This window comes from Pezoporus occidentalis, unplaced genomic scaffold (genome assembly GCF_034315485.1).
Source record: "Pezoporus occidentalis ecotype Australia unplaced genomic scaffold, CSIRO_AGI_Poc_V1 ctg135, whole genome shotgun sequence".
Lineage (NCBI taxonomy): Eukaryota > Metazoa > Chordata > Aves > Psittaciformes > Psittacidae > Pezoporus > Pezoporus occidentalis.
Genome location: NW_026913157.1, coordinates 3837011 through 3862449, shown reverse-complemented (window position 1 = coordinate 3862449; position 25439 = coordinate 3837011). Strand labels below are relative to the sequence as shown.

Genomic DNA, 25439 nt, shown 5'->3' with positions numbered 1-25439 from the left:
CAGAGCTGGAATTCAGTCAAGTTGTGAACATGGAAGAGAAACAGCATCTCCAGGAACTGTAAAAGTAAAGTGGGGCTTTGAACTGTTGGCAGTAGCCTCCCAATACCTAAAGGAGCCAGCGAGAAACCTGGAGAGGGGCATTGGACAAGGGCCTGTAGGGACAGGACAAGGAGGAATGGCTTTAACCTGACAGGAGAGATTGAGATGAGATCTTAGGCAGCTCTCCCCTGTGAGGGTGCTGAGGCCCTGGCACAGGTTGCCCAGAGAAGCTGTGGCTGCCCCATCCCTGGCAGTGTTCAAGGCCAGGTTGGACAGGGCTTGGAGCAACCTGCTCTAGTGGAAGGTGTCCCTGTCTGTGGCAGGGGGTTGGAACTGGATGAGCTTTAAGGTCCCTTCCAACCCAAACCATTTGAGGATTCTGTGATTCTTTGCAGACATCTCTTCTCCTCTTGTTGGATTCCTGACCTTTTCCTGGCAGCTCTTCCGTTTGCTCCCCCCTGGCCATCACTGAACATATCCTTGTCTGTGGCACTGCACAAAATGACTGACTCAAGGGGTAAGAGGCTGTTCTGTGCAGAGCAGCCCATGGACCAGTGGTGGCCTCCTGGCTGGCTCTACTTCCCTGGAAGGGGAGGTGTCGTGGTTTAAACCCAGTCAGGCAACTCGTTCACTCAGTCCCCCCCTTCTTTCTTTCTCCCTAATCCCAGAGGGATGGAGAGGAGAATCAAAAGAATGTAACTCCCACGGGTTGAGATAAGAACAGTTTAGTAACTAAGGTATAACACAGATCACTACTGCTACTACCAATAATAACAACGATAAAGGAAATAACAAGGGAAGAGAATACAACACCTCAGCACCAGCCGACCGATAACTTGTCCCCCCTCAGCCCGACCAAGCACTGACCGATACCTCCTCCAACCCTGCCGTCTCCCAGCCCTTCCGGCTAACTCCCAGTTACCTCCTGGGCATGACGTGCTGTGGTATGGAATACCTCTTTGGTCAGTTTGGGTCAGGTGTCCTGTCTCTGCCTCCTCCCGGCTTCCCCTCCTCCCTGGCAGAGCATGAGGCTCACAAAGTCCTTGGCCAAACCAAAACATCATTGTTATCAGCTCTGTTCCCGAGCTGAAAGTCAAAACACTGCACTGCACCAGCTACCAAGAAGGAGAAAAATGACTGCTACTGCTGAACCCAGGACAGGAGGTTATCCAAAGAAGGGCCTGACTGACTTTCCTGCCAACATGAGCTGCCTCTGGATTGCTGTGAACAGCAGGAACCTTGGAGAAACCCAGCTGGGCAGGAGGTGCTGCTGTGCAATGGAGCATCTTTTCCAACCAGCCTCCCCTTCTGTGGGCAGGGTGTGACGTTTGGGAAGAAGACCTGGCTTAAAGTTGGGCTGGGGGCTTCTGGCTGCTGGGCAACCGTCCCTATGGATCTTCACCATGGGGCTGGGAAGTACTGGAGGGGATGGCGAGTCCCAGGCTGGGCATGGGGCAGCTCATCTTGAGTCATGGGCCTGATGTGCGTGCAAGAGCTGCGGGACCCACGATGGAGGGGAATGCAGAAAGAAACCCAACCCAAACTGTAAGAAAACCCCAGATTTTGGGGGTAAAATCCCCCAAACCATCCCGAGATTGCTCCTGCAGCGGGGACTGAAAGTCTCAGCTTTCTTGGACAGCCTTGCTCTATATCCTATGGCAAAAACCTCATGTGCTGGGGGTGGGGGGGTTCTGATGTTGCCACAAACCAGAGGCCTTGCCCTGGTGGCTACCTCTGCCCTCCCAAAGGAATCAAAGTATTTTCTTGCTCCTGGTGCTGCTCTGAAGCAACCTGAGCCACTTGTAAGAGCTTCGAGGCTTCCCCTTCCACCCAGCTCAGCCCAGCCCCTTCTGCCTGCACTACCAGGCACGAACACCCAAAACTGCAAGGTTCAGTCCTTTTTTTTTCCTCTTTCCTTGGGAAGGGGGAGAAAAGAAGCAGGTGGAGGCGAAGGGGGAGAGCCCAGGGTACAGACAAACATTCTCTTTATTGAGCTACACATGAAGTTTTCCATTAGTCAGAGAAAGAGATTGGCAGTGTGTAATATATCACAGAAACCTCACTGATTGGTAATAGAAAGGCTTAGAAAGACCTGGTGCTTTATATATATATATATATATATATATATAATATTATTTTTAGTTTCCTGTTTATGGATCTGTTCTGTTTGGAAGAGCTGAGCCTGCTCTTCTTCACCACAGGTAACTCGTAAAAGTGGAGCCGTGAAGACGTCTGGTTACTAAACAAAGTAGAAATGATGAAGGGTTGGTCATGAAAACAGTGGCTTCAATGTAAACACTACATTCGTTTTTTCTATATTTTTTTTTAACGATTTTTTGTGGTTTTGTGTGTGTTTTTCAAAATTTTAAAATAATTTTCATCCTTGCTTTTTTTTTAAGTTTGTTTTTTTAAGTTTTTTCTTTTTTTTTCTTTTTTTTCTTTTTCTGCAGCACGAACATCCCCACATGAGAGAGAAAAAACACCATCCACTAACAGGGAGAGAGGACAGGGTGACGGGGCGGGGGGAGGAAGGCAGCACAGAAGAGCATCCACTGGGAAGTTAAAATTAATAAAAATCAACAGAAAAATCTGTATATATGCCCTAAATGAAAAAAAACCCCGAACCAAATAAAACCTGAAATGAACTCAACGTCTGTGTGACCCCGATGCTCTGCTGGGGCCGAGATGTGCTTTGGGTACCAACCGGCAGAGCCAGGGGGGAGGTGTTAAACCAGGAGGGAGGGAAAATGGGAGGAAGCCCCCGCAGGCCCCTGGCTGGCACTGGCTTTGCCCTGCAGTGGGGTGGGGAGTTGGAAACATCTGCCCTAAAACCCCGAACCCCAGGGAGGGAGCACCTGGAGGATGCTCTCCCTGCAGCCTCCCTCCTGAAGCAGCCAGGATGGGAGGAGCAGGAACAGGCCTCGTTGCTGTTGGTGTTTCCCTTCAACACTTGGCCAGGGGCAGGTTTTAGGATTCCCCCCTCTGTTTCAAAGACAAAAATGAATGGTTTGGGTTCTGGAGGCTGGCGGTGCCGGTGGGGCTTGGGGCAGGCGGGAGCAGCCCTGCACTGGGAAGAGGCGTAATTAATCATAATAATGAAATAAAAAAGCCAACCCACAAGAAGTAATTACAATAGTAATAATAGCAATAAAAAAATAAACCTGCATGGTCAAATGGGGGCTGGGAGGAGAAGCCCCCCTTGCACACAAGCCTGGCGCAACCCTCTCTGTCCCACAGCTCTGGGAATGGGGCCAGGCAGACTGCCCCAGCCCCAGGGCTGCCCCCAGGACGCAGCCAGGGGCACAGGGCTCTCAGACAAATGAAGGAGGTGGGTGTGGGTTTGATATCTCTATATACGTATATATATAATTTTTCCTTATGCCTTTTTATTTACCAACTTGCATGATCATGGTTTGTTTTTCTCTCATTCAATTTTTTTTTCGCTTTGTTTCACTTGTTTTTCCTGCATGTGCGTGTGTCTGTGTGTGTCTGTGTGTGGTTGCATTGGGTTTTTTGTTATTATCGTTATTATTATTAATCTTTATTTTCATGTTTCTTTCCTCTCCTGGCACTGGGGCTGCCGCCACCCCACAAGTCGCTTTGCGCTGGGGGGGGTCAGTACAAGCCGCAGCCCCGCAGGTTGTTGGCAATGATGATGTCGGTGACGGCGTCAAATACCACCTGGATGTTGTTCGTGTCTGTGGCGCACGTCATGTGGCAGTAAATCTCCTTGTTGGGGGAGCGGTTTTTGCTTTCGAACTGTGCTTGGATGTAGGCGGCCGCGTCCTCATAGGTGTTGGGACCTGTGGGCAGAGGGGGGGACAGAGCAGGGGGGTCAGGGCCGGGATTGCCACCCTCTGGCCATGCACCCTGCCCCTTGCTGCTTGCAAAGTGCTTTATTTCCAACAAAACCAGGCAACCCCTCTTTATGGTCATTTCCTCCCCCCCCCCCCCCCCCCCCCCCCCCATGGCCCATTTACCCCTTTTCCTGCCCCATCTCTCTCTTCACCCCTCCCCAGCTACCTTTTTCCACCCCATCCGGCCCCATTTTCCCCCAAATCACAGAGCAACTGGGCTCCACTGGGACTCCCGCCTCCCCAGCTGTGGCTACTTTGCCCTCTCTGCCTGCTCCCTTTTAAGGCCCTGGGGAAAGGCAGCAGCTCCCAGCAGTGCCTGGCTGGGCTATTCCACAAGGATGCTCCTCTGGCATTGCTGCTGCCCTGACATCACTGGTGAGTCCCCACCACGCATCCCAGTGGAGTGTGGGGAGTGTGTCAGGTTGGTGACCACTCCAGTACCAACCATGGGTGGTGGCTGGGCACCCACAGTGGGGCTGAGCCCCTCTGGGGGCTATGGGCCTCACCCCCATATTGGAATGGGTGATGGGGGTTGGTGTGGCAGGAGCTGCTGGGAGATGTGCTGTTGCCTGTTTCTGTAGGGCTGAAACAGGGCAGATGCTGGAGCTGGAAAATGGGCATTACTGTATTAAGCTGCTTAAGGCAGTGCCCAGCTCCTCACAGGAAGCTGCAAAGCCTGAATGACATCGCTGGAATAGCCTTTGGAAGAGCTGCTCTTATATGAGGATTTGTTTTACTTTTCCAGTTCACCACTTCCCCTCCTTCCCAAAGGACAGGGGGAGGTGGCTTGGTGCCACTGGGGTAGCCAGGCTGTGCCGTACAGCTTCATGTGGGATAGTTCGGGATGTTCTGCTGGGTGGCTGGGTAAAAAGCGCTGCAGCTTCCATGATGGAGAAAGTGCAGAACCTCCAGTGGAAACACTAGTGCACTTCTGCTGTAGGGCAATGGGGCCTGCCCTGCTGTGGACCCCGTGTCCCCAAGGTATTGCGTCCAGGCAGAGGGTGTGCTCTGAGTGAAAGTAGTTCAGAGACATCCTGGTATCTGCAGGGGGTGCTGGAGCCTCTGAATCCGAGCTGATTGTTCCTTCTTGCAGAATTCAGAAGCGAGATCTGTTCTTACCCCATTTTCTTGGGTTTTCTTCTTTTCCCCAAGACAAGACAGTTTCGCTGAAAACCATGTGATTCTGTTGTAGTTTCAGACTTCTGCTGTAAAGAGGCCCTTTCCTCCCCCAGCTGTGCCCTGCACAAAGGCACTCCTAGGAGGACGTGGCTTGGGGGACCATTTGCCTTGGCTCCTCTAGCAGGAACTTCTCAGGAACCATCAAATACCATGGCTCGAGTGGCAGGCAGTCAGCTCCTGGCAAGGCTTCATCTTTCCATAGCTCCCTGTGGCCAGGCTCCTTAAAGCTCACCTTGACCATCACCTCTTGACTGTGCACCTATGCCACAAGAACTGACTTCATGCAGAACACAACCCCACCTCATCTGTGGTGTCTCTGAGCCCCACTGCAGCTCTTGAGGGAGGACAGTGCTTTTGCCACCCCTAATGGTGCCCTGTCCCCTCTGCCCCCTGTGGGTTGAGTTGCAGCCCTCATCCCCAGTGGTGTGGTGGTGGGGTCGTGCTGGGCTGCGCCAGCCCCAGTACGTACCTGTGTATTCAGGGAAGCAGATGGTCAGAGGTGATTTCTTGATCTTCTCAGCAAATAGGTCTTTCTTGTTGAGGAAGAGAATGATGGAGGTGTCAATGAAGAATTTGTTGTTACAGATGGAGTCGAAGAGCATGAGAGATTCGTGCATGCGGTTCTGCAATGGGGAGCATGGAGGGAGGAGAGGGGAGACAGAAAGGCAAAGATAAAGAGTGAGTTAGAGGAGAGGAGAACATCTTTCTGAACTGAAAGGGTTAGAAAGCAAAAAAGAATCTCTGAAATAAGTGGTAATTGTGAGATAGTTACAAAGGTGGTGGAAATGAAGCACTGCCCTTCTGGGCTGAAGGACAAGGCACTGTGGAGGCTGGGGCAGATCCCTGTGTGGCTGCTCCAGCAGCACTGACACCTGAAGCTTCAAGGAAGAGCAGACAAAGTCATTAGCTCATCACAGGCCTTACCTGAGAAGCGTGGAAGAGGCCTGTGTCTCTGCATGGGCTGGGCACCCCTGAAGCATTGCTTTCAGAGCCTAAAGCAAGGATGGACAGCCAGTAAATGGGGCAGCCAGATGGTGGGAGTTCTGGCTACCTGGGGTGATCCTATGGACCTGCCTGGAAGAGAGCTTGTGCCAGGCGGTGCCATGTGGTCAGACTGGTGCCGAGGCATTGCCCTTGGCACGGAAGGGTTTTAGTAGGAGCAGAAATAGAGGGAAATATCTAAACCTGTCATTTTAGAATTGTCCTTTCACATGTGGACAAAAGCCATTTAAAGCCATTTCCACTCTTGCTACAGAACTTGTTACCAGAGAGGGGTGGAGAGTGGAAGGAGAGGTTGTTCTGTGTTGAATCAGCTGTTGCAGAGCCCCATCAACTACTTTTATGCTTCACTCAAGCTGCTGCAGGGGTTCTCTGCAGGCACATGCACCCACTGCTGTGTGGAGGCGCTGCTGGACATGACAGGTACAGCTCTCCAGGGTCTCAAATTTTCTCCATCATTAACTTAGAACAAACAGGAAAGCCATTCCCTTGTGCTCCAGGGAGAACGTCAGGAGCCATTTCAGGCAGTCTGTGTGCTGCTCCTGTTGCATGTACCCACCTGGCTCACTATTTGAATGAGCAAAGCTTCTGGTGCAGAACCAGGGCTTAGTGCAGTCTGAAGACACTGGACCCACTGTGCCCCTCTCCCCAGCCCCCTCCTGGGGTCCTGGCTCAGTGGCCAGCTGCTCACATGGGGGTTTATCAGGAAAACTCTTGCATGGAGCAGAGGGTAAGGAGGGTGCTCAGCAGCCAGTGGGAAACCCACCTGCAGCAAATGCCCCCCAGAGAGAGCCACTTTTTAGAGGTGCACCAAGGATGGTGGTGGTGAGGCTTTGGATTTGCTGAAGATTCGGGAGAACACACGCGTATCCTAATGAAATGATGACCCAATTACACATCTAGGAGTTTTCCATAAATGTTTTATTTGTGAGTCATTCTATTAGCTACACTTCAACTGTAGCTTTCACATGCAAAATTTAGCAGATGTCTGATTTCATCTTGAAAGGCTTTGAGATTACACCCGTGGTTCCTTGACAAAGAGCAGCAAGGGATGGCATCCCTCACTGCACTTTCAAAAGCTTCAGGACTTTGTTTTATTCTTATCTTTTAAAAACAAAGAAACAAAAATCCTTGTTCATGGAGAAAACAAACTGCCACAGAACAACATGGGTCGTCTTGACCTGTGGCTATTCCAAAAATGCTGGGTTTGAGACTTTCATGGGAAGGATCCTGGGGTTTGGTTTTTTTACCTTGTTCATCCCAAGTTGTCCCATATATGTATTATATTTAAATAAGGAACTGATGGTGTTGGAGGAGCCGCTGAAATAAAGCATGTACCCAGTGCAGGGGAAAAAAAAACCCTGATGACCTAACAGAAGTTTCCAGTGTAGAAGGTTGAGGCAGGCTAGCATCCTGGAGGCAATCTATAACATAACCCTATATGAATAAGCAAAGAGCAATCCTTTTCCTCTTGGCCATCAGTTTTTCTCAGGGCTGGCCTTTTAATTCAGATCTGCAGGATGGGATGTGTGGGAATATGTGTTAGAGGATGTGTCCAGCTGAAGTTACATCACAGGAAATCAGCGAAGCCAACGGGAATCATGGTTAATTTTTCTTTGCTGAGGTTTATGGGAATTTTTCTCTCAGTTTCTTCCAGTTCTTTGCTTCTATTTCATGACCCAAATAATGGGAAATCGTGGGTGGGGCAAGGGACTGCAGGAGGGGAAGGGTAACTTCAAGAAGCCAAGGAACAAAGATGTACAACGGTGAAGTTGTTCTACTTCAAACACAGGGGAAAGAAAATTCCACCAAATACTTAAATAAAATTTAATAGCTCTTGGTCATACGATTTTCAAATTCTTGATTTCCAGGTGTATGAGGCTGTGGCAGACAACTGATGTGTGTGTATGCGCATGGAGCAGACGAAGGGTAAATAACTGGCTCGAGAAGCTGGACACACTCAAGGGACACACAATAAAGCCACTCTCACACTAGAAAAGAGCTGGCACTTTATTAAGGTTTTGTAACTAATAAATACATTACGGACAGCCAATAAATTATTACAGTAACTAATGCTCTATTAAACCCATGGACAGTCACTCTTCATACAAAATTACATTAATAGTTTGGGCCATCAAACATGCAGGAGAAACGGTTCAGCGGGAAACCAGCAAAAGGAAAATGGTGGCAGCCTCCGGCGATCCTTTGGGAAGAAATGTGGTGGGGAGCAGGGAGCCCAGAGGCAGGGTGATAGTCACTTGTCGAGCTGAAAGGGGGGAAAAGGGAGGTGGGGAAGTAGGGCTGAGGATGTTGATTTAGGGACTGGACTATTTAATGTGGCAATGGTCGGTCTTTAAGCAACCCCATTTGAGTGCCACAGGGTTGCTTCTGCACTGGCAAAGCTGGTGAGACTCGGGCAATGCTGAAAATTGTGTTGTTACTCACTATGATCCCCTCTCCCCACCTGGAACAGGGGGGTTAGTCCTGGAGTCACTTGCCTGCACCACAGGACAGTCAGGATTTGCCCAGTGAGAATAGGGCTGTCCTCTCTGGGAGATGGTTTTGCCCTATCTCCAGTCCAGCTCCTTCCCCTCTCCCTCTACTTGCACGGTGCTATCTGGGAGGCTTTGGTCCTCCTCCTCTTATTAACACGTCAATGCTTAAGGCTCACATTTGCTCATGTTTGCCAGCCAGCTTTTGCAGCACAAATAAAGATCTCACAGGCCCTTAATTTGGATGTGAGTGGTCCTGTGAGAAAACCCTTTCCATAGTCACATTCTCAGTGTAACGTCTGATATAAGTCACATACCTGTATCTGCCAGCATCAGTTACCTGTGTCATTGCAGGAGCTCAGAAATTATAACGGACACTCAAGTCTTGGGGTGCCTGAGGACAGTGTTTCTGTCTGGTCTCTCCTCCAGGGTGGTGGAAGCAAGATTGTGGTCTGCTCTTTTGTGCCACCCAGACCACATTTCTGCTTTCTTGTGTGTGTGCTGGGAATACAAGTGTGTGAAGGGTGTGGGTGGTTCAGGATGATGCTTAGTAGCACCACCTTCATTGACCTTGGTGCCTCCGGCATCAGATTGTAATGAGTGTTTTAGTCTCCTTGGAAATGGTGGTAGAGTTTTTGGTTGTAAGCCTGAAGACAAACCTGGCCCATGACAAAGACACAAATACACTAGTACTAAGCTTCTCTAATTGACTTGACAAACGGTCAACCTTGTTCCCAGGAACTCAGCAACTCTCCCTGGCTCCAGATTTTTCGGCCCCAAATTCCTCAGACCCACTGCACAGGCTGACAGTGCAGGGCTGGTCCATTTTACAGCATCAACTGCAAAATGCCCTGTAGGTAATGTCTGCCGCCCACAGCTGAACCCTGCTCCCTGTCGAGCAGCGAATGGGCAGAAGGGGATGTTCTGGCGAAAGGGCATCTGTGTTCCATCCTAACCTCCTGGGATTGCATTCCTGGCCCAAGAACAAAGCCTGTTCCCTTGCAGGCGAGCACTGGGCCCCTGCCACAGTAGATTAAAATCACCAGATACATTTCAATGTACATTACATATAGACTGCTGTCATTAATACTTTTAGTGCCCCGTAAAACAAAATCACACCTACCGAGGAGGCACACCAGCCTCCTCCCGAGGCTGCTCTCCCCTCCACGGAGGCAATGGCCAACCAGGAAAGCTGAAGGCAGGGAGCTATTTTGATACAAAACTCCTGAGGGAGATTTAACTGGCAGTGTTTCCAGGGAGGCGGCGGTGGGAAGCCGATGGGCCCATGGGAGGGCAGGGGCAGCAGGGACAGCACGGTGTGAGCAGACGAAGAGGCAGATGGCCTGGCTGAGTGTTCCTGCTGCCCTGCCGCTCTGTCGGGCTCCTTGGCCCAGGTTGAGAACCAGGCTGTGAGCTCTGTTTGCTGAGCAACACCTGCGCTTTGAAGTGTGCGGCTTTATTTTAATGTGTATTTTATTGCTAGCTCTCCAGACAAGCCCAGCTTCTGCATCCTCCCAAGGAGCAGTGCTCTACAGCTCAACCTTGCAGCCTCACCTATGGGCTTGTTTCCAGGCTTTCCTTCTACAGGTTTCTCTATTATTTGAACTGAACAGTTGTTCAAATAAACAAATAGTTGTGCATATCTTTTTTTATGCATTAAAAAGTCATTAAAAAATGAGTCATTAAAAACCTTCTGCATTCCAAAAAGGGCATCTTTTGCAATTTCCTACATTAGCTTTGAAGGGCAGCAGGGTGTATATACAGCTGTTTCAACTCTGTGCTTTTAAAATACATCCTCCATGCCCTCGTATGATTTCTGATGCAGTTGTGCCAGTTGCAACATCCCTGCTACGCAGAGACTGCAAACGAAATACAACTCAGGGCCTCTGAGGGTCTGAATTCAGAGAATCCTGATTGCAAAACATAAAGGGCCATTAAGAAAAGGGTTTTTGAAAGCAGGCAATGTATTTCAAGGTCTTCTTTCTAGGCAACTGCTGCAAGGATTGCTGGTACTTAGGAAAAGCACAGGGCAAAAGATTGCCTGCAGAAGGCACATCTGTCAGAGAAGGCTTAGGTGCATGCAGAAAGCCAGTAGTGAGTAATGCTTTGGCAGGCGTTCTGAAGACAAAAATCTATACACGGCCATCAAGTGGGAGAAACAGTAGTGTTTAACACTGGAAGCATTTCATCTTCCAAATGTTGCTTCCAGCCTTTGTCAGTGAATCCTCATGACACTTGTGTGAGGGAGGGAATGTCAGCAGCAGCAGCTGCTGAAATGAAGCTTTAGGCATACAATATGCCAAAGAAAATGACAGAAAAGACTTTGTGTGACAACATGTTCTCCTCTTTTCCTCCCTTTTCTCAGGAGGCGGTTGGACCTCTCAGCCAGCACGGCCAAGCATGGATTACCTGAATCCAGCGTGGAGCACGGCACAGGCACTCTGAGCCATCACTGGTGACTTGGTAGGATCTGGCAGAGTTTGGGGTTGAGTTAATTTCAATTTTCTTTACCAAAATATTCCTGTGTACTCTGTGCTGGGAAGTCCTGAAGCCCTGGCTTGGTGCTGCCTGCACTGGGAACAGCTTCTGTTACTTACTCACTTGGATAAAATGTCACCCACAGTAAGGAATGGGAACAGGAAATCTCCAGAATTCCAGTGCTAATGATCAAACTCTTCTGACAGAGCTTAACATAAGACTTGCCTCACTGCCAGCACAAGCACTGCACTCTGGACCTAGCAGTTGCATACACTTTATGTACCTGTTCTGGGTTCAGCTGTGACAGTTATTTTTCTCCTACTGGCTGGTTCAGTGCTGTGTTTTGGCTTTAGTCTGAAAACAATGCTGGTAACACACCAATGGTTTAGTTGTTAAGTAGTGCTTATTGATTGTGCATCACTTGTGTTTTTGGCACCCAATGTGAGACCCACCCCAGTCAGGGGGGGAACTTCCAAAAAGGACTGTTGTGGTTTAAGCCCAGCAGGTAACTCAGCACCATGCAGCCGCTCACTCAGTCCCTGTTTTCTCCCACTCCCAGAGGGCTGTGGAATCAAAAGAATGTAAATCCCATGGGCTGAGTTAAGAACAGTCCAATAACAAAAGTATAATACAAAACCACTAGCACTAAATAATAATGCTTAGGGAAATAACAGGTGAAGAGAATATAAAGCTAAAAGGGGAAAGGGAAAAAAACAATAAACACAAGTGATGCACAGCGATTGGTCCCTTCCAGGTAACTCCCGCCCAGTTTCTATACTGGGCATGATGTGCTGTGGTATGGAATAGCCCTTTGGCTAGTTTGGGTCAGGTGTCCTGTCTCTGCTTCCTCGTGGTTTCTTGTGCCCCTCCTCACTGGCAGAGCATGAGATTGAAAAGTCCTTGATCACAGTCCTTGAGCAACAACTAAAACATCAGTGTGTTATCAGCATTGCTCTCAGACTAAAGCCAAAACACAGCACTGCACCAGCTACTACGAAGGACAGCCAAACCCAGGACAGTACCAAATGTAACTAACACCCAGCTTTTCGGCCCTCATTTTGACACCCAGAGCACATTGGGATGCTAGGTTTGACTGGTGGGACCCGGCCACCCACATGGGACAAGCTTCAGGAGCATCCCCACCCCTCTGCAGCTAGCTCCCTGCCTCTCCTGTGGCAGAGGCACCATCTCAGTGCTTTTAGCTAGCCCCTTCCAAGGAACCAGGCAACTGGGCAGGTGTTCCCACTGGGAATCCTTTCTTTGGAAAACCTTCCCACTGACTCTGAAAATCCTGAGCTAAACCAAATACAACGACACATGCAGGCCTTGTGATCAGTCTTCCTTTAGTTTATGGTGGTACAGCAGTGCACTGGCACTAAATGGAGCTGGGAGAGCGGCTGGGACCTGGGAAAACAAGACGTGCAGGTAGAATGTGGCGTGAGGAGCAGAGGTACTCCTGGCTTTGCTGGCTGAACAGTTCTGTGGCGGGGCTAATGCCACTGGAGGTATTTTAAGGCTCAGATGGTGAAGAGAAAGGCCGTACTCTGTGCTGGGCAGGGAGACAGAGACCTGGTGTTATTGCCGTTAGTGTCCAGCAGAGCAGCAGCAGGCCCTCACTGTATAACACTAAAGACAGTTTCATCACTTAATGCCATTCAGGGGATTACTGACACAGCTGCCAATCATACTGGCTGTGAGCTGGTTACAGGGTGAAAGCCACCTGTGCAGCCCACCCCTGAGTCCCAGTGTGCTCCTGCTCACCTCCCTCGCTGGGGTTTTGTCAAGATATCCCACAAGCAGTGTCCTGGCAGAGTCCAGTCTGACAGGGACTCTGGCTCCCTTCGCTTCCTGCTGTCCTGCTGACGCAACCTGCCCCATCTCCCTTCTGCAACTTCTCTTCAAAACTGTCCCACACCCCAATTTCTCATGCTGGTCCTCTCCATCTGGTGCCACCATACCTGCTCCTTTCCCTGCCTCCTGCACACTGACCCTCACCTGGCCCCTTGCCTGTGGGCTGTGCTGCTTTGGGCTGCTCTCACACCATCTCTCGTAGATGGGCACAGCAAGAAAAGAGATATTGTCCCTCTCAGGCACTGGAGAAAACTCAGGCCTTCTGAGACCTGAAGGATACCTCTAGCTCGGGCTCTGAAGAGAGGACAGATGAACTTGTGGCTGGCCTGGAAAGGCACACGTTTTCCAGGATCATGGAGGGTAAGAGACACAGAAAAGAGGCAGGGATCAGCACTGTCTGTCTGTCCCCATGTGCAGTTAGGCCCTGAGCAGGACCTTGGAGGTGGCTGTCCCACCCAGACACCAAACAAGCTTTCATGGTTGATATCTAAGGGTCCCTCCATGTTCCTGGAGGTGACAACCCCACCTCTCACACTCCCCTCTGCCTTCACCCCAACAGTACCAAAGCTCTTGGTGATGGCAGGCAGATGGCCACACATAACCTAGCCCAGACACGTTTGTCCTCCTTGTATCCCCACATTTGGCTGTGTTGGGCACTACCCTTGCCATTTCCACACCTCTCCCCCAGCCCTTTCTTCTTCTCTCCCCTCTCTTCCTTGCACTTTTTCTTCCTATTCCATCACTTGGCTCAAATCAGCTCCTTGAGTCCTCCCTTGCCACTACATGGCCAGTATAAACCATCCCTCTCACTTTAGATACTGGTGAAGGGACGCCCTGACTAGAGACACCGAATCTGGAGCTGTCTCTCCTGGATGCCCAGGCAGGAGATGACACAGGCAAGCTACCTGCTTCTGTTCAGCCAGGGAGGCTCAGACTGCAAGGTCAGGCTTCTCAAGGGTATTTAGATGCGATAAAGAGCTGTAAGGGTCCTGCACACCTTGCTGTCACCCAAGCATGGTGAGGTTTCCCAAAGCACCCCTCTGCATTTCAGCTACTTGAAGGTCAAACTCTGCCTACAAAAAGCCAGGGGTAAATATTTTTGGTGAACCCTAGCATTTCAGGGCTGAAGTTTGGAAAGAGATGCTACGTGTCTGCAAGAGCACTAGTTGTGCTGGAATCACTTAGGCTGGGAGGTGCTTTGGAAAAGGTCCCGGGTCTCCAGCTGGAATCCCTGTGCATGGGGTCCCCATCAGGATGCCATCTATAGAGCATCCTTGCTACCTATGCTCCAGGGGTGCAAGACCAGCTGCCAGAGCCCAGCAGCTCTGTGGCATCCACCAGAGTTCCTCAGAAATGGGTTACTGAAACCACTAGACGTATTTTAACATTAATTTAGAAAAACTTGAGGTAAAACTGTTACCGGCAATGAATGCTTTTAGACATAGCTTAGTAGGTTTTGTTACTGTGTCCTTCTTACTCAGACACCAGCAGAACTTGATATAGCTGTTTCACTTGTTCAAATAGCTGTCTGGAAAAAAGGAGAATATACAAATCCAACCTGTGGTGGCTGCATTCAACACCAACCCCTCTGGCTTTTGGATAGGAACTGGAGCCATAAGGTACCCTCAAAATGATCATATTGTGTCTAGCTCTTCCCAAAGAAACAGTGTTAAAAAAAAAGTATATAAATAATCAGAATCAAAAATATCCCCTAATTTCAAGGAAAAAAGTTTCGGTTCCAAACTAGACTGTTGCTGACCAGTATTTTAAGGCTTTGATTTTTTTTTTTTTAACTGAAGTATTTTTGGCATTTGGCAGTTGAAATGCACACTGTGGGCAACGCGTTAGCTCCCTCTACAGCACTGTGAATTGAGACGGAGGAGTAGAGCGAGGCAGCAAGGGAGTGAACAAAAATAAACCAAACCAAAGTAAATTGGGGCTGGGGAAAGTAGAACTTGCTGCAAAGTTTTCTGGGACAGAAGGAGTGATTTATGGATTTCTTCCTCATCATCCTCTGAGGAGAAAAAAGAAGAAAGAGAGAGGACCTGTCCGCAGGACCGGAGGATGCTCCTGGCGGGTGCGAGGGGATAAGGGAAGGAGGAGGGTGCTTTAGTAGAGTCCGCAGCCCCGCAGGTTGTTGGCAATGATGACATCCGTGACGGCGTCGAAGACGAACTGGATGTTGTTGGTGTCAGTGGCGCAGGTGATGTGCGTGTAGATCTCCTTGTTGGTGGATTTGTTCTTGCTCTCGTACTGAGCCTGGATGTAAGCCACTGCCTCTGTGAATAAGTTTGGGCCTATAAGAGAGCCAAGGAAAAAGAGCTGGTTAAAGCAATCCCATAACCCTAAATCTGTAGGGTGCCTGCAAGCACCCTATCATAGGGATATGGGGGACTCATACGGGGCTGCTGCAACCCAGCCACCCCAGCTCCATCTCAGGGATCTGGCCAGGATTGCCGCAAGGGAGGAGATGCTCTCTGACTGCCAGCTCAGCTATATTTTTATTCTGGGTTGCTGTTTCTAGTCTACAGAGATGAAATGGATGAGGGAACTGAGTGTTACACAGGCTGTGATGGGGAATCCAGCAGAAATTCCACATCATGATGACAAAAAAGAGAAGAAATCTGCCAGGAATGCAGCAAGTGCTTAACCTGGTGAAAAGGCTTAACTTTTGTTTCATTTTCAGACTTTGTTATTATATTTTCAGCTTTTGATGGAAAGAAGAGCTAAAATGTCCATGAATTGAGGGCAGTGTTGGTAACTGTGCCCTCTTTTCCCTGAAGCACTGTTGGTAACTGTGCCTTCCTTTCCCTGGAGCAGTAAGAGAAAAGGACATGAAAAAATCCAGCCTCTGTTACAGGGTGAGAGGGGTTTTCTCAAAGAAAATGATACACAGTGACAAATCATATAAAATGTGCCTCTTTTTGAGGAATTAGGATGGCAGTATGCTCTGCTGGAGCTGTGCCTAAAATCACACCGTGAGCAACTTTTTGTTGTGATGTATAGCAATGTCTATGCCAAACCTTATTAACCATCAGGTTGTGTTAAAAGAGCTGAAGAGCAGTCATGCAAAAGAGCAGATCCTTTCTCATCTGTCCAGCCTTGACACTTGTCACGCACAGAGCTCCGTTCTGGTACCTGATTTGGTCTGATAAACTCACTTTCTCGGTCTGGCCTGGAGTGCAGCCCTGGAAGGCTCTGGTGCTAACACTCATGGATCCCTTGCCCTCTGTGATGCTTTACTGATGGAAAATGTGCTTATCTGCTAGAAAGAAGCTTACTTGGGCTCGAGATTTGCTGTAGTTGAAGGCAGCAAGTGGAAAATAACTTGCATGTAAATGTACATGCGCTGCTACTTGAAGACACAAGCTTACGAAGACCATGAGGCTTGGAAATAGGCCTGAAGAGAAGCAAAATGTTTCCTGGGAGGAGGCTCTTACATGACCTGTGTAAAGATTTTGGGAACAGTTCCACATGCTGCCACAATCAAGATGGTATTTGATCAAAGGGAAGTCGCTTGTTTAAAGGTGTAAGGATTTAGGTGCTGGATTCCTTCTTGGAAAGCTGGGAATCACTAATGCCAGGTTGGTTTAAAACACGCCCTGGATTCTGCTGCTGCTTCTGTAACTGTTGTGGATTAATGCATGTTAAATGCATGAGTGAATTAAGGGGATGGAAACAGTCAGTGCTCTGTTTAGCATACAGCAAGAAAATTTGTGGATACAGTCTTCTAATAGCTCTGTCAGCAGAACTAATGGACATCAGAAACCTCATTTTATTAAAAGCATTTTGTGGAACCTACTTGTGATGTAGAAGGTCCACTCATTTTATTTATAGGCTTTCATCAAATAATTCCTTTTAACTCCAGGGTAACTTTCTAATAATGCTGCTTTTTCACAAGGCCACAAGGGTTTCACCCTTGAGCTGTGGTCAGCAAAGCAGCAATGAGTAAGCTTAAGTGTGTGCTTGGGCCTAAAGTCTGGGCTAAAGTCCCTGCACTGCTGAATGCCTGGGGGGAGACATTCTTCACCTCTGGTTCAGATACCTGTTGGATTATTTGGAAGGACTTTCAGCCTTCAGACTTCCAGACCTCTCCGGAGAGAGACAAGTGGTCTGTGGAGAGTCCCTGGCATTGTGATAAATCCCAGCTTCCAAAGCAGCACCTAGAAGGAATTTAGAGCATCTTTGGGATACTCTGAGATTTGGGAGGACTGGTTTGGTTCACCTGCATCTGAAGTGCTCCAGAAACACGCTATATTTGTTTTCCTTTGTGTAGTCAGCCAAAAGCTTAACTACATGTGTATGAGTGTTTATCTTCCCCACCAAACTCCTCCCTTGGGCTGGGATAGCTTGGGAAGGAAAAGTTACATCTAAATCAACATTTCTTCTTATTCTAGTCTCTCTGCCATCAGAGATATATGTAAGAACATTATTTCAGCGCGGGGTTACTGAGAGACTTCAGTGAAGATCGACAAAACCAGGTTAACAAAATGCGATCAGGAAGGAGTGAAAGGTGCAGGTTTACTTCATGGAGAAATGGAAAAAAGGAAGATGGCATGATAATAATCTTCTGGTATACAGAAACGCTGCTAGAAAGAAAATGGTGATGAGCTGCTCTACAAGTCATCCAAAAGATGGCAAGCAGCAACCTAATTTGCAACTAGAAAAATTTGAGTTCGGCTTTATTGTGACCTGTCCACTGTAAAGATTGTGGAATTTCCATTATTAGATTTTTTTTTAGACAAACATATCATGACTATGTTTGCTCTGTCTAGACCAAGCAGGTGAGTAGATGGCTGAAATGTGGTAGTGACAAATATCCAAACCTTCCCCAGAGGAAGCCTGTAGATGTTCTTCTGAACGGAGTCACTCAGCTCCATGTCCATAGACCATTCAGCCCAAAGCAGCAGTGACGGATTACTTTTGCCTGTTCACATTGAAAAATCAAATACTCAGAAGTAGGAAGCTCTGGGTAATAATTTGTTGTCCTGCCCGGAAGTGTGACACTCTTGGTACTCCCGGTTCACAACTCCATTTCCTGACGAAGAGATCTGCTTCTCTGTCTGTCAGCTTGATTCATCTGGATGTCTCTGATGAGCTTAAATAATTCATGATGATAAAAGTTAATTTTTATGCTGTCTCAGAATGGTAATGAGCGTTGGTGGAAGCTGGTGAGATGCAGCTGCAGCCTTTGCATGGGTGATGTATTCCCATCAGGAGCCAACAGAAGCGAGGGCCTCTCACATGCTGCTGTGCTGCAGAGCCTCTGTTCTGATCTCCGAGGCCTTCTTCTCTCCAGCCAAGATCGGAGCACGGCCTACTGTGGCTCTTCACTGCCTGCTCTATCAGCAGAGGCATTGGTGGTCAATGCACCGGAGAATCAAGCATCTTGTTTTCTATCTGCATTTAAGTGGAAGTGTTTCTGTGTCCAGATGCTTGATGTCAGTGAGCCTGAGAGTGAAACTGTGGACCTCCTAAACTAATATGATAAAAATGTACAGCTTGAGCTGAAGCAGCCAAGCTGTGAAACCTGCTGTCTGCATGTTGGAGGGCTGATCCTGCAGCTGCTCGGTGCCTGGTAGTGGGTTCCAGTGGCCATGAACCACAGAGGGATGCAGGGATCAAATACACTGCTTAGTGACAGTGGCCTTTTGGCAGAAAATAACTTGGGTTTAAGTCATCCTCATGCTTTCAGCGGACCACTAAACATGGTGGGAATGAGCCTATGTTATTTATTGAAATAAAACTTGCAGTGAAGGAAATGGGAGCTCTAGCCATGCACTTTTAGGCTGTGATACGTGACAGTGTCAGCCTGGATGGAAATGCTCCATGATCCCTCTGCTATGCACTTCTGTACAGCCACCTTTCTCATTACCTGTATACTCAGGAAAGCAGAGAGACAGTGGAGATTTCTTAATTTTCTCCTCAAATATGTCCTTCTTGTTTAGAAAGAGGATGATAGATGTATCTGTGAACCACTTGTTATTGCAGATGCTGTCAAAAAGCTTCATTGATTCATGCATGCGGTTCTGCAATAGAAAGGAGAGATCACATGAGGCCAAAGACAGCGACTCAAGGACGTTCAACACATAGGGAAATCTAAAACAACTAAATTAAGGAGAAAAAAAAAGGCTACAATATACGTAATAATTTGATGTATACATACAGCTCAACATATACGTACACAGATGCAATTCCTATAACATTTGACATACAGTTAGTAACTTAAGGGCATTTAACTATACAGAGCTGTTCCGATTTTGCATAGCATATAATTTACAGGATCCCAGCTCATAGAAATCATCATGCACCATGCATGGATGGGGAGTTATTTTTGCCCTTTGATCAGATTTATGTGTTCGTGTAGCTCATGCAGATTTTCTACAATGTTTTCATTAACTTCTTAAACTTCTTTTTTCACTGTCTCGAGTGTGTGTGGCACACAACTGGTTGAATACATTAACCAAGGACTGGTAGATCCTTGAATTAATCTGGAGTTGGAAGCAGACACCAAGGTGACATAATTTTGGAAATGACCTTGCCGTGACCTTTGCCAGGTTTTGTTATTTTGTTTAGTGTTGCTGGGCTTTTTATTTTTTCCCATTTTTTCAGTTGTCTTGGAAGATGGCTCAACAGAAAGTGTCTCACCGAGAGCAAAAAAGTGAAAAAGGAAGAAGAAATAGTATAAAAGGGAAAAACTTAACAAAGGGCATCTGAAAACAACCAGACTAGAAGTCAGGCAGCTACCACTGATGTTAGCTCATGCCTCTACAAGAATATCAGCTACTCGCCAGCAGAAGAACCACACATTCAAATGCACGCACAGCGAGAAGTCAGCTTTTTGGTTATAGGTCATGCAAAAAAAGACACAAGAAACGAGAGAGAGATAAGAAGAATGAACAAAACAGACCAGTTAGAGAGTTGCAAAGTCCGCCACATGGTTTTATGGTGGTGGAAAGAGCTCACGGCAAAGTCAACCAACTGTCATGTTCCCTGTTGCTTTCAACTCTCTGTTTCTCTTTTATTTTTGTTGTTTTTTCTCAGTTCAAGAGAAGCTTCATACCTGCCAATTTGGTTGGTCTCTCAAATGCTCATTTTTTGGCCTTTGTTTGGCTAGATAAGGTCAGACGGCCGAGGAAAGGCTGTGAAGGTGCTGAGGCTGGCGATGTTGGGCGCGCAAGGCCGATGCCGGAGCGCGCACGCTGGTCGCGTGGCCGTCTCTCAGCTGGGAGCCAGGGAGCGGAGAGAGCAGGCACGGTGAGGACGAAGCACACCCAAGAGTCAGGGGGTTATCAAATGCAAAGCACGGTACAGACCAGACCAGCTCCTCGGCTTTTCCCAGTGGTATCTCCTTGGGACAGCACTCCCCAAACCCGCTAATGCACATATGAGACTGGTTACAGCAACCACCTGTTGCTGTAACCTGAAAGATGCTGGAGAGGACAGGGTGGTACGGTCTCGTTGATGGAGGGTTTTTGAGGACTGGTGGAGCGTGTTCCCCCTCCCCAGATTTGGAAATTCGGGATGCTGCAGGAGACAGCTGGTGGCTTTCACCCCTCTCTCGCTCCGTTTCATGCTTGTGCTGGCTGCATGATAGAGCCCAGCACTGTATTGATTAACACTTTCCTTTTCATTGATATACATTAGCTGCTGCTGAATGTTTTAGTTAGATAAATGTGGCTCTGTGGATGAAGGAAACATCTGATCTGACCCAGAGTGAAACAGGACGTGCGTGATTTGCTGTACCGTACACCACACGCTTTACTACAAGGCTTGAAATGACCGAGTATCTCCCCACTAACACACAGGGAAGATGTAATCATGTACAAATGGAAAAATGCAGTTCCTTATTGGGTCTCAGTTGCAAGATGTTGCTTGTCTGTATTATCCCGTATCTGTGTGCTGGTTTTTGCTAACCCATTTTGTACTGGCTGGTGTGGGAGCCCCAGAGCAATGCTGCTCTTTTTTACTTGTAATGTCAGAACTGCAATCATGTAGGAACCTGCAAAGGTTTTGTACAGGAGATCTGGCTACCCAAAGTCTTTGGGAAGAGAGAAGGTGGAGTGCAGTCAGGGGAACAGACGGCAAATACAGTTAACTGTTTTTTAATCAGGGTGCCTCACAGAACGTTCTTAGTAACATTTTTATCACCCCTTCTGATTTAAAATAGAAGCATGGAGGAACACATGAACACTGCTCATGGGTTAAACCACAGCTCGTGTGCAGCAGCCATCAGCCTAGAGGTCAATGTACTTACCATGCTGCACCCCACCAGGCCTGCACTAGGCTGCACTTCCCAACTGCTGGGAAGCACCATGGGCAACATTTGATTCCTTCTGTATGTGTTTGTAGGAGACCTCCAACAACTCAAGCAGACCCTGGCTAAGATGCAAGGATGGGGAGGCAGTCTCTGGGAACCACATGTAAAAGGACAGACTGCTGCTAAAGGAGGTGTGAGAAGTTAAAGCCATCAAATAATCCCCCTCCTACCAGTAAATCCAAAGTGAAAGACCCTTTTAGTCACCTAAAGCTTCCCCAGGGTTCCTCTCAGGAGCACCCATGCCTGTTCTGCTAGGTGGCATTAAAGATTACACTTCTCATAGTTTTATGGTAAGTGATACAAATTACTTCATCTGCTTTTGGACCCATTATACTGCTTTTTCCTACTTTATATTGGGTCTATCATTAAGGAAAGGGCTCTTGAAACACTGGCTTCTTAATGTCACTTCCTATTTCAAAATCAGTATTTTAAATCCTTATGCCTGCAAATACTTTATATCCCAAAAGCAAAGCAGCCCCAACAGCCACATTAGAGATGACTAACCACTCTCCCATACAAATTAAAACCCCAGTTAACTCTTCCTGTGCAGGACAAGAATTGCTTATCACTGAGTTCAGATGTGAACACAATCGTGTTCCCATCACTGATGTGAAGGTCAGACAACTTTCTGCTAAGCATGAGGGAGAAAGGATGCTGTGGTCAAGACTCTGCTAAGGCAGACACACAGTCATAAATCCCATCTTTTTTCATCAGAGCATGGGAGGAGACTTGGTTATTTCTCCCACACACAGCTGATTCAGGCTTTTTTTGTTCTCCTTGGTGATTAAATGCTAACTGGCATGTGAACTATAAGGGTGCTGATGGTTATCCTAAGGACAGAAACTCCATATCCTCCCTCCTGCTTGTATTGCCTAAGATGCTCAAGCCACTTTCACTGGCTTTGTCACTCCTAAGGCAATTTCTAAGCACGGCAATTCAATTTCCTTGCCCACTGACAGCAGAGAGAGTACGCTAACCAGGTCATGCAATGAAATAAGAACCAACAGACCAAGGATCACTAGCACAGCGCCTTCAACCCATCCCATGCTTAGCAATGGGGCCATGAACAATACTTGCATGTCTTTGCTAGGTGATCTAAATAGTTTGGATTCAGAGACATCAATGTGCAGCATGAACACCTCCCTCTCTTGCCATGACTCCTTTGAATTTGCAATTTAAAAAACAAAGAGGATAGTCTTGGTTTCAGTGATAGGTCCCATGCCATTGCTGTCTTTTTTAAAAATCCATTAGGAATTCCAGTTAGAAGGAAAAATGCAAATTTACATTTGTTAATTGTCTTTGCCAGTTTTACCCATTATTATGACTGCTGTCCCTCTCTCCTGCCAGATTACAGGTCTGAGGCTTTTCCTCCTGTAAGCTCAGCTTACAAAACATAAAGTAACACATGAGGCAAAATAGCTTTGTTATGCAAAGGCATAATCCATGGAGTTGTTCAGTCAGTTAAAACAGGATGTTCCCACTGTGTACAAATGCAGCAGAGTCCTGAAATTACTTGTGACAGACTTTGTAAAGCCAGATGAAGAGGCACATGTAAAACCCTGAAGACAGTGCCTTGTGCATTGGATGGGCTGGGCAAAGGGTGTAATTTTGCCTCGTGAGCTGTAGCTGTTGGCTGTGCCTGGTAGCAATGGGACTGATGAAGGCATTGCTTGAATTTCCCTATAGGTTTGATCCTCTGCCCTGGGAGACAGGCATGCAGGGAAGCAGTTTAGATCTGCCAGCAGTGGTGCAAGTAGGTGTTTGGGGCAGTGGGAGAGGCTAGATTCAAGAGCACCAGGAGTTATATGTGCAAAGCATTGTCTTCATGGGTCATCACAGATGCAGAAAGTTCTCTTTATCTGTGTCTTTCTGCTCTGGACATGGAAAAGTACTTGCTTTCCTCAACTCCTGCCATGTTACTCTTTGTGTCAGGGAATTGGAGAGAATATATGTCCCTTATAAAAGACTACTTGGTCCTAGGGGGTGATGGCTTTGTGTGCAATAGCCCTTTTTTAGCTGCTGCAGGAGGATGGGTGCTCAGCTTTTTAAAACAAAGAGACAAAAACCCACAAAAAACCTCCAAGTGTGGAGCTGTGCTTTTATTTTAAGGGAAGGAACAGGTCAGGGGGCATTTCACCCAGCCTTGTTTAACCATCTCTTTGCTTGATCTTGTTGTAAAGGGTTCACAGTGAACCTGTTGTTCATGAGCTTCTTTCAGTGAGACAAGCTGACACAACTAGGCTATTCCCAGCACTCTTGTGACTGAGCTTCCCAAAGCAAGTCCCCTGTATTAGGCTGACTTGATCTGAGCTGCAGTTTCACCTGCCCAAGGTGAAGTTTGACTTAAAAAAAAGTGCTAAAAGCCCCTGTGAAATCCTGTGGTTACTGTCAACAAGGAAAAGCTGCTCTCCCTATGCTTTGCAAGCATTTTTTGAGTGCCTGAGATGTTCTTTTCCTCTTCATGGCTCCATGCCAGCAATGAAAGCTCTACAAGTCTTTTCATACTCAACAGAGACATCTGTGCAGCACCAACCCTTCAGTAGCTTAATACAGCTGGAAGTGCCAGGATCGTAGTAAGAATCTCTACAGAAAATGAAGATGGAGGAGCAGCATCCAGCTCACTGTCTCAGCTGCCTCCTCTTTGTCATTTCTAAGTGAGAAGCAATAAAAGCTGATTTACGTCATGAAAGCCAGCAGATGTGACGGATGCAGACAGACAGCAAATCAGCTGACTGAAGAGATGCTGCTTTTACTGCTGGCTTTTTGGAGAGGAACCATGTTAGGAGGCAGGAAACGGAATGCTTGGGGTTTCAGCTGGGAGAAGGCCAGAGCCTATGGGTTTTCCACCTATGCTGGGGGGTATAATAAGGCAGATAAGATCCAACTCCAACATTTTTCCTGTTTGGATTGGGCTCACTCAGGGTTGTTTATTTGGGTTAGGCAGGGGCATCCTGCAGGCACAGCAGTGCCAGTGCTGAATCCTTTCCCCATTTACAGTTGAGTGTGTAAGTGAACAGCAGCTGCCTCTGCTCTCCTGTTGCTCAGCATCCCCAAAAAGGCTTTGTGAAAAGGGATTGAAATAGCAATCAAATGTCAGCTCTGTGCCAGAGCAGTGCGAGCCTGCTTTCCTGGTGCAAAAGGAAAGTTGGAGATGTATAAATCCCAGTTTTCTGCAGTGAAGCACTGCAAGGGGCAGGCTGACCTGGCACCCTGCTTGTCACTGGGGTGGTGCTGGGTGATGGACAGTCACTGGCAGAGCTCAGCATCCCAGGAGAGATGCTGTAACCTCCATCTCAGAGGAGCTGAGTCAAAAGTTGACATTTAAAAATGGCACTGGCATTCAGGCTCTTCCATCTTGTGTACTGTGGCTTTGAATCACCGCTCTGGCACCCAAGGGTGACCTGTATTAAAGGCTGCCTTTGGCTTCACTGTTTGGGTGTTGCAAGCCCAAGTTATACCTACAGATTGCCTTGTTCCCTGCTCAGGTCACAGCTGGGCTCCCTGCCTCCTGGGGCTGCTTTCTCCCTTCGTATTGTTCTTTATCTCGTGGTTGTGTTTCCTCTGCTCAGCTGCAGAGCTCTATGGCACTGAGTTAATGACTTGGTTTTTCAAATCATGTCAGGTGACTTAGGTTCCTTCCTAATAAATCCTACAGGAGTGAGCATCCTTAAGCATATTAGGGCCAGGATCAGAGGTAGGTGACAACTGAGAATTATAAATAAAGGGACATACGAGGGTGTAGGGTATCTCAGTCAGACTGGAGGGACATAGTCATGATGTTAATATCAGCCTGAATTCTGTCATCAGTACAACCCGAACAACCAGGTGACTTAATCAGTTTTCTAGAGCTCATAAACCTGAGTTAAAGAGCCTAGAAACCACAGCCCCCTCCCAGCCTTTCTGGGACAAGCCAACTGATACCTAACAGGAATCTTTCCCTCAGTTTCGTCCTCATTAACACTTTCTTGCAAACCTACACCTTCAGCAGCCGGAGAAAAAAGAGCCTCAGAGAAACAGAACAGGCAGGATTGGGCCCTCCATACTTCTGCAGAATGGACACAGATAAAATCATTACCAAGTATGAGTATGGCCTCCAATTTATTTTTGCAAGACAAATGCAGCTAGGTGCTTGCTGCAGGTATCCCCATTACACTGACTGAATGGCCAAAATACACTGAGTCTTCTTGCATCCTCTTGTATTAATTGCACTTTAATACCAGGAAG

The 25439-nt window shown here is 47.7% G+C and overlaps 1 protein-coding gene and 1 long non-coding RNA gene across 3 annotated transcripts in view; one reads left to right on the top strand and one right to left on the bottom strand.

Annotated features, from left to right (window-relative positions):
- Positions 1-3266: 3266 nt before the first annotated feature.
- Positions 3267-25439, bottom strand: part of GNAO1 (G protein subunit alpha o1) — a 142912-nt gene continuing 120739 nt past the window's right edge. Inside the window, exons 7-8 of one of the 2 annotated variants that reach the window (XM_062609227.1) lie at positions 5545-5698; positions 3267-3842 (exon numbers count right to left, since the gene is read on the bottom strand). In XM_062609227.1, the coding sequence (XP_062465211.1) occupies positions 3655-3842; positions 5545-5698 (342 nt within the window). In that variant the 3' untranslated portion in view covers positions 3267-3654. Of the gene's footprint in view, positions 3843-5544; positions 5699-12763; positions 15193-18770; positions 18925-25439 lie in introns of those variants that run through there. The other variant, XM_062609226.1, reaches the window with a different exon arrangement.
- On the top strand, positions 7736-8073 carry LOC134158861 (uncharacterized). Its single transcript, XR_009962939.1, has 2 exons — positions 7736-7840; positions 7946-8073. It is a non-coding gene; the product is annotated as an uncharacterized LOC134158861 (long non-coding RNA).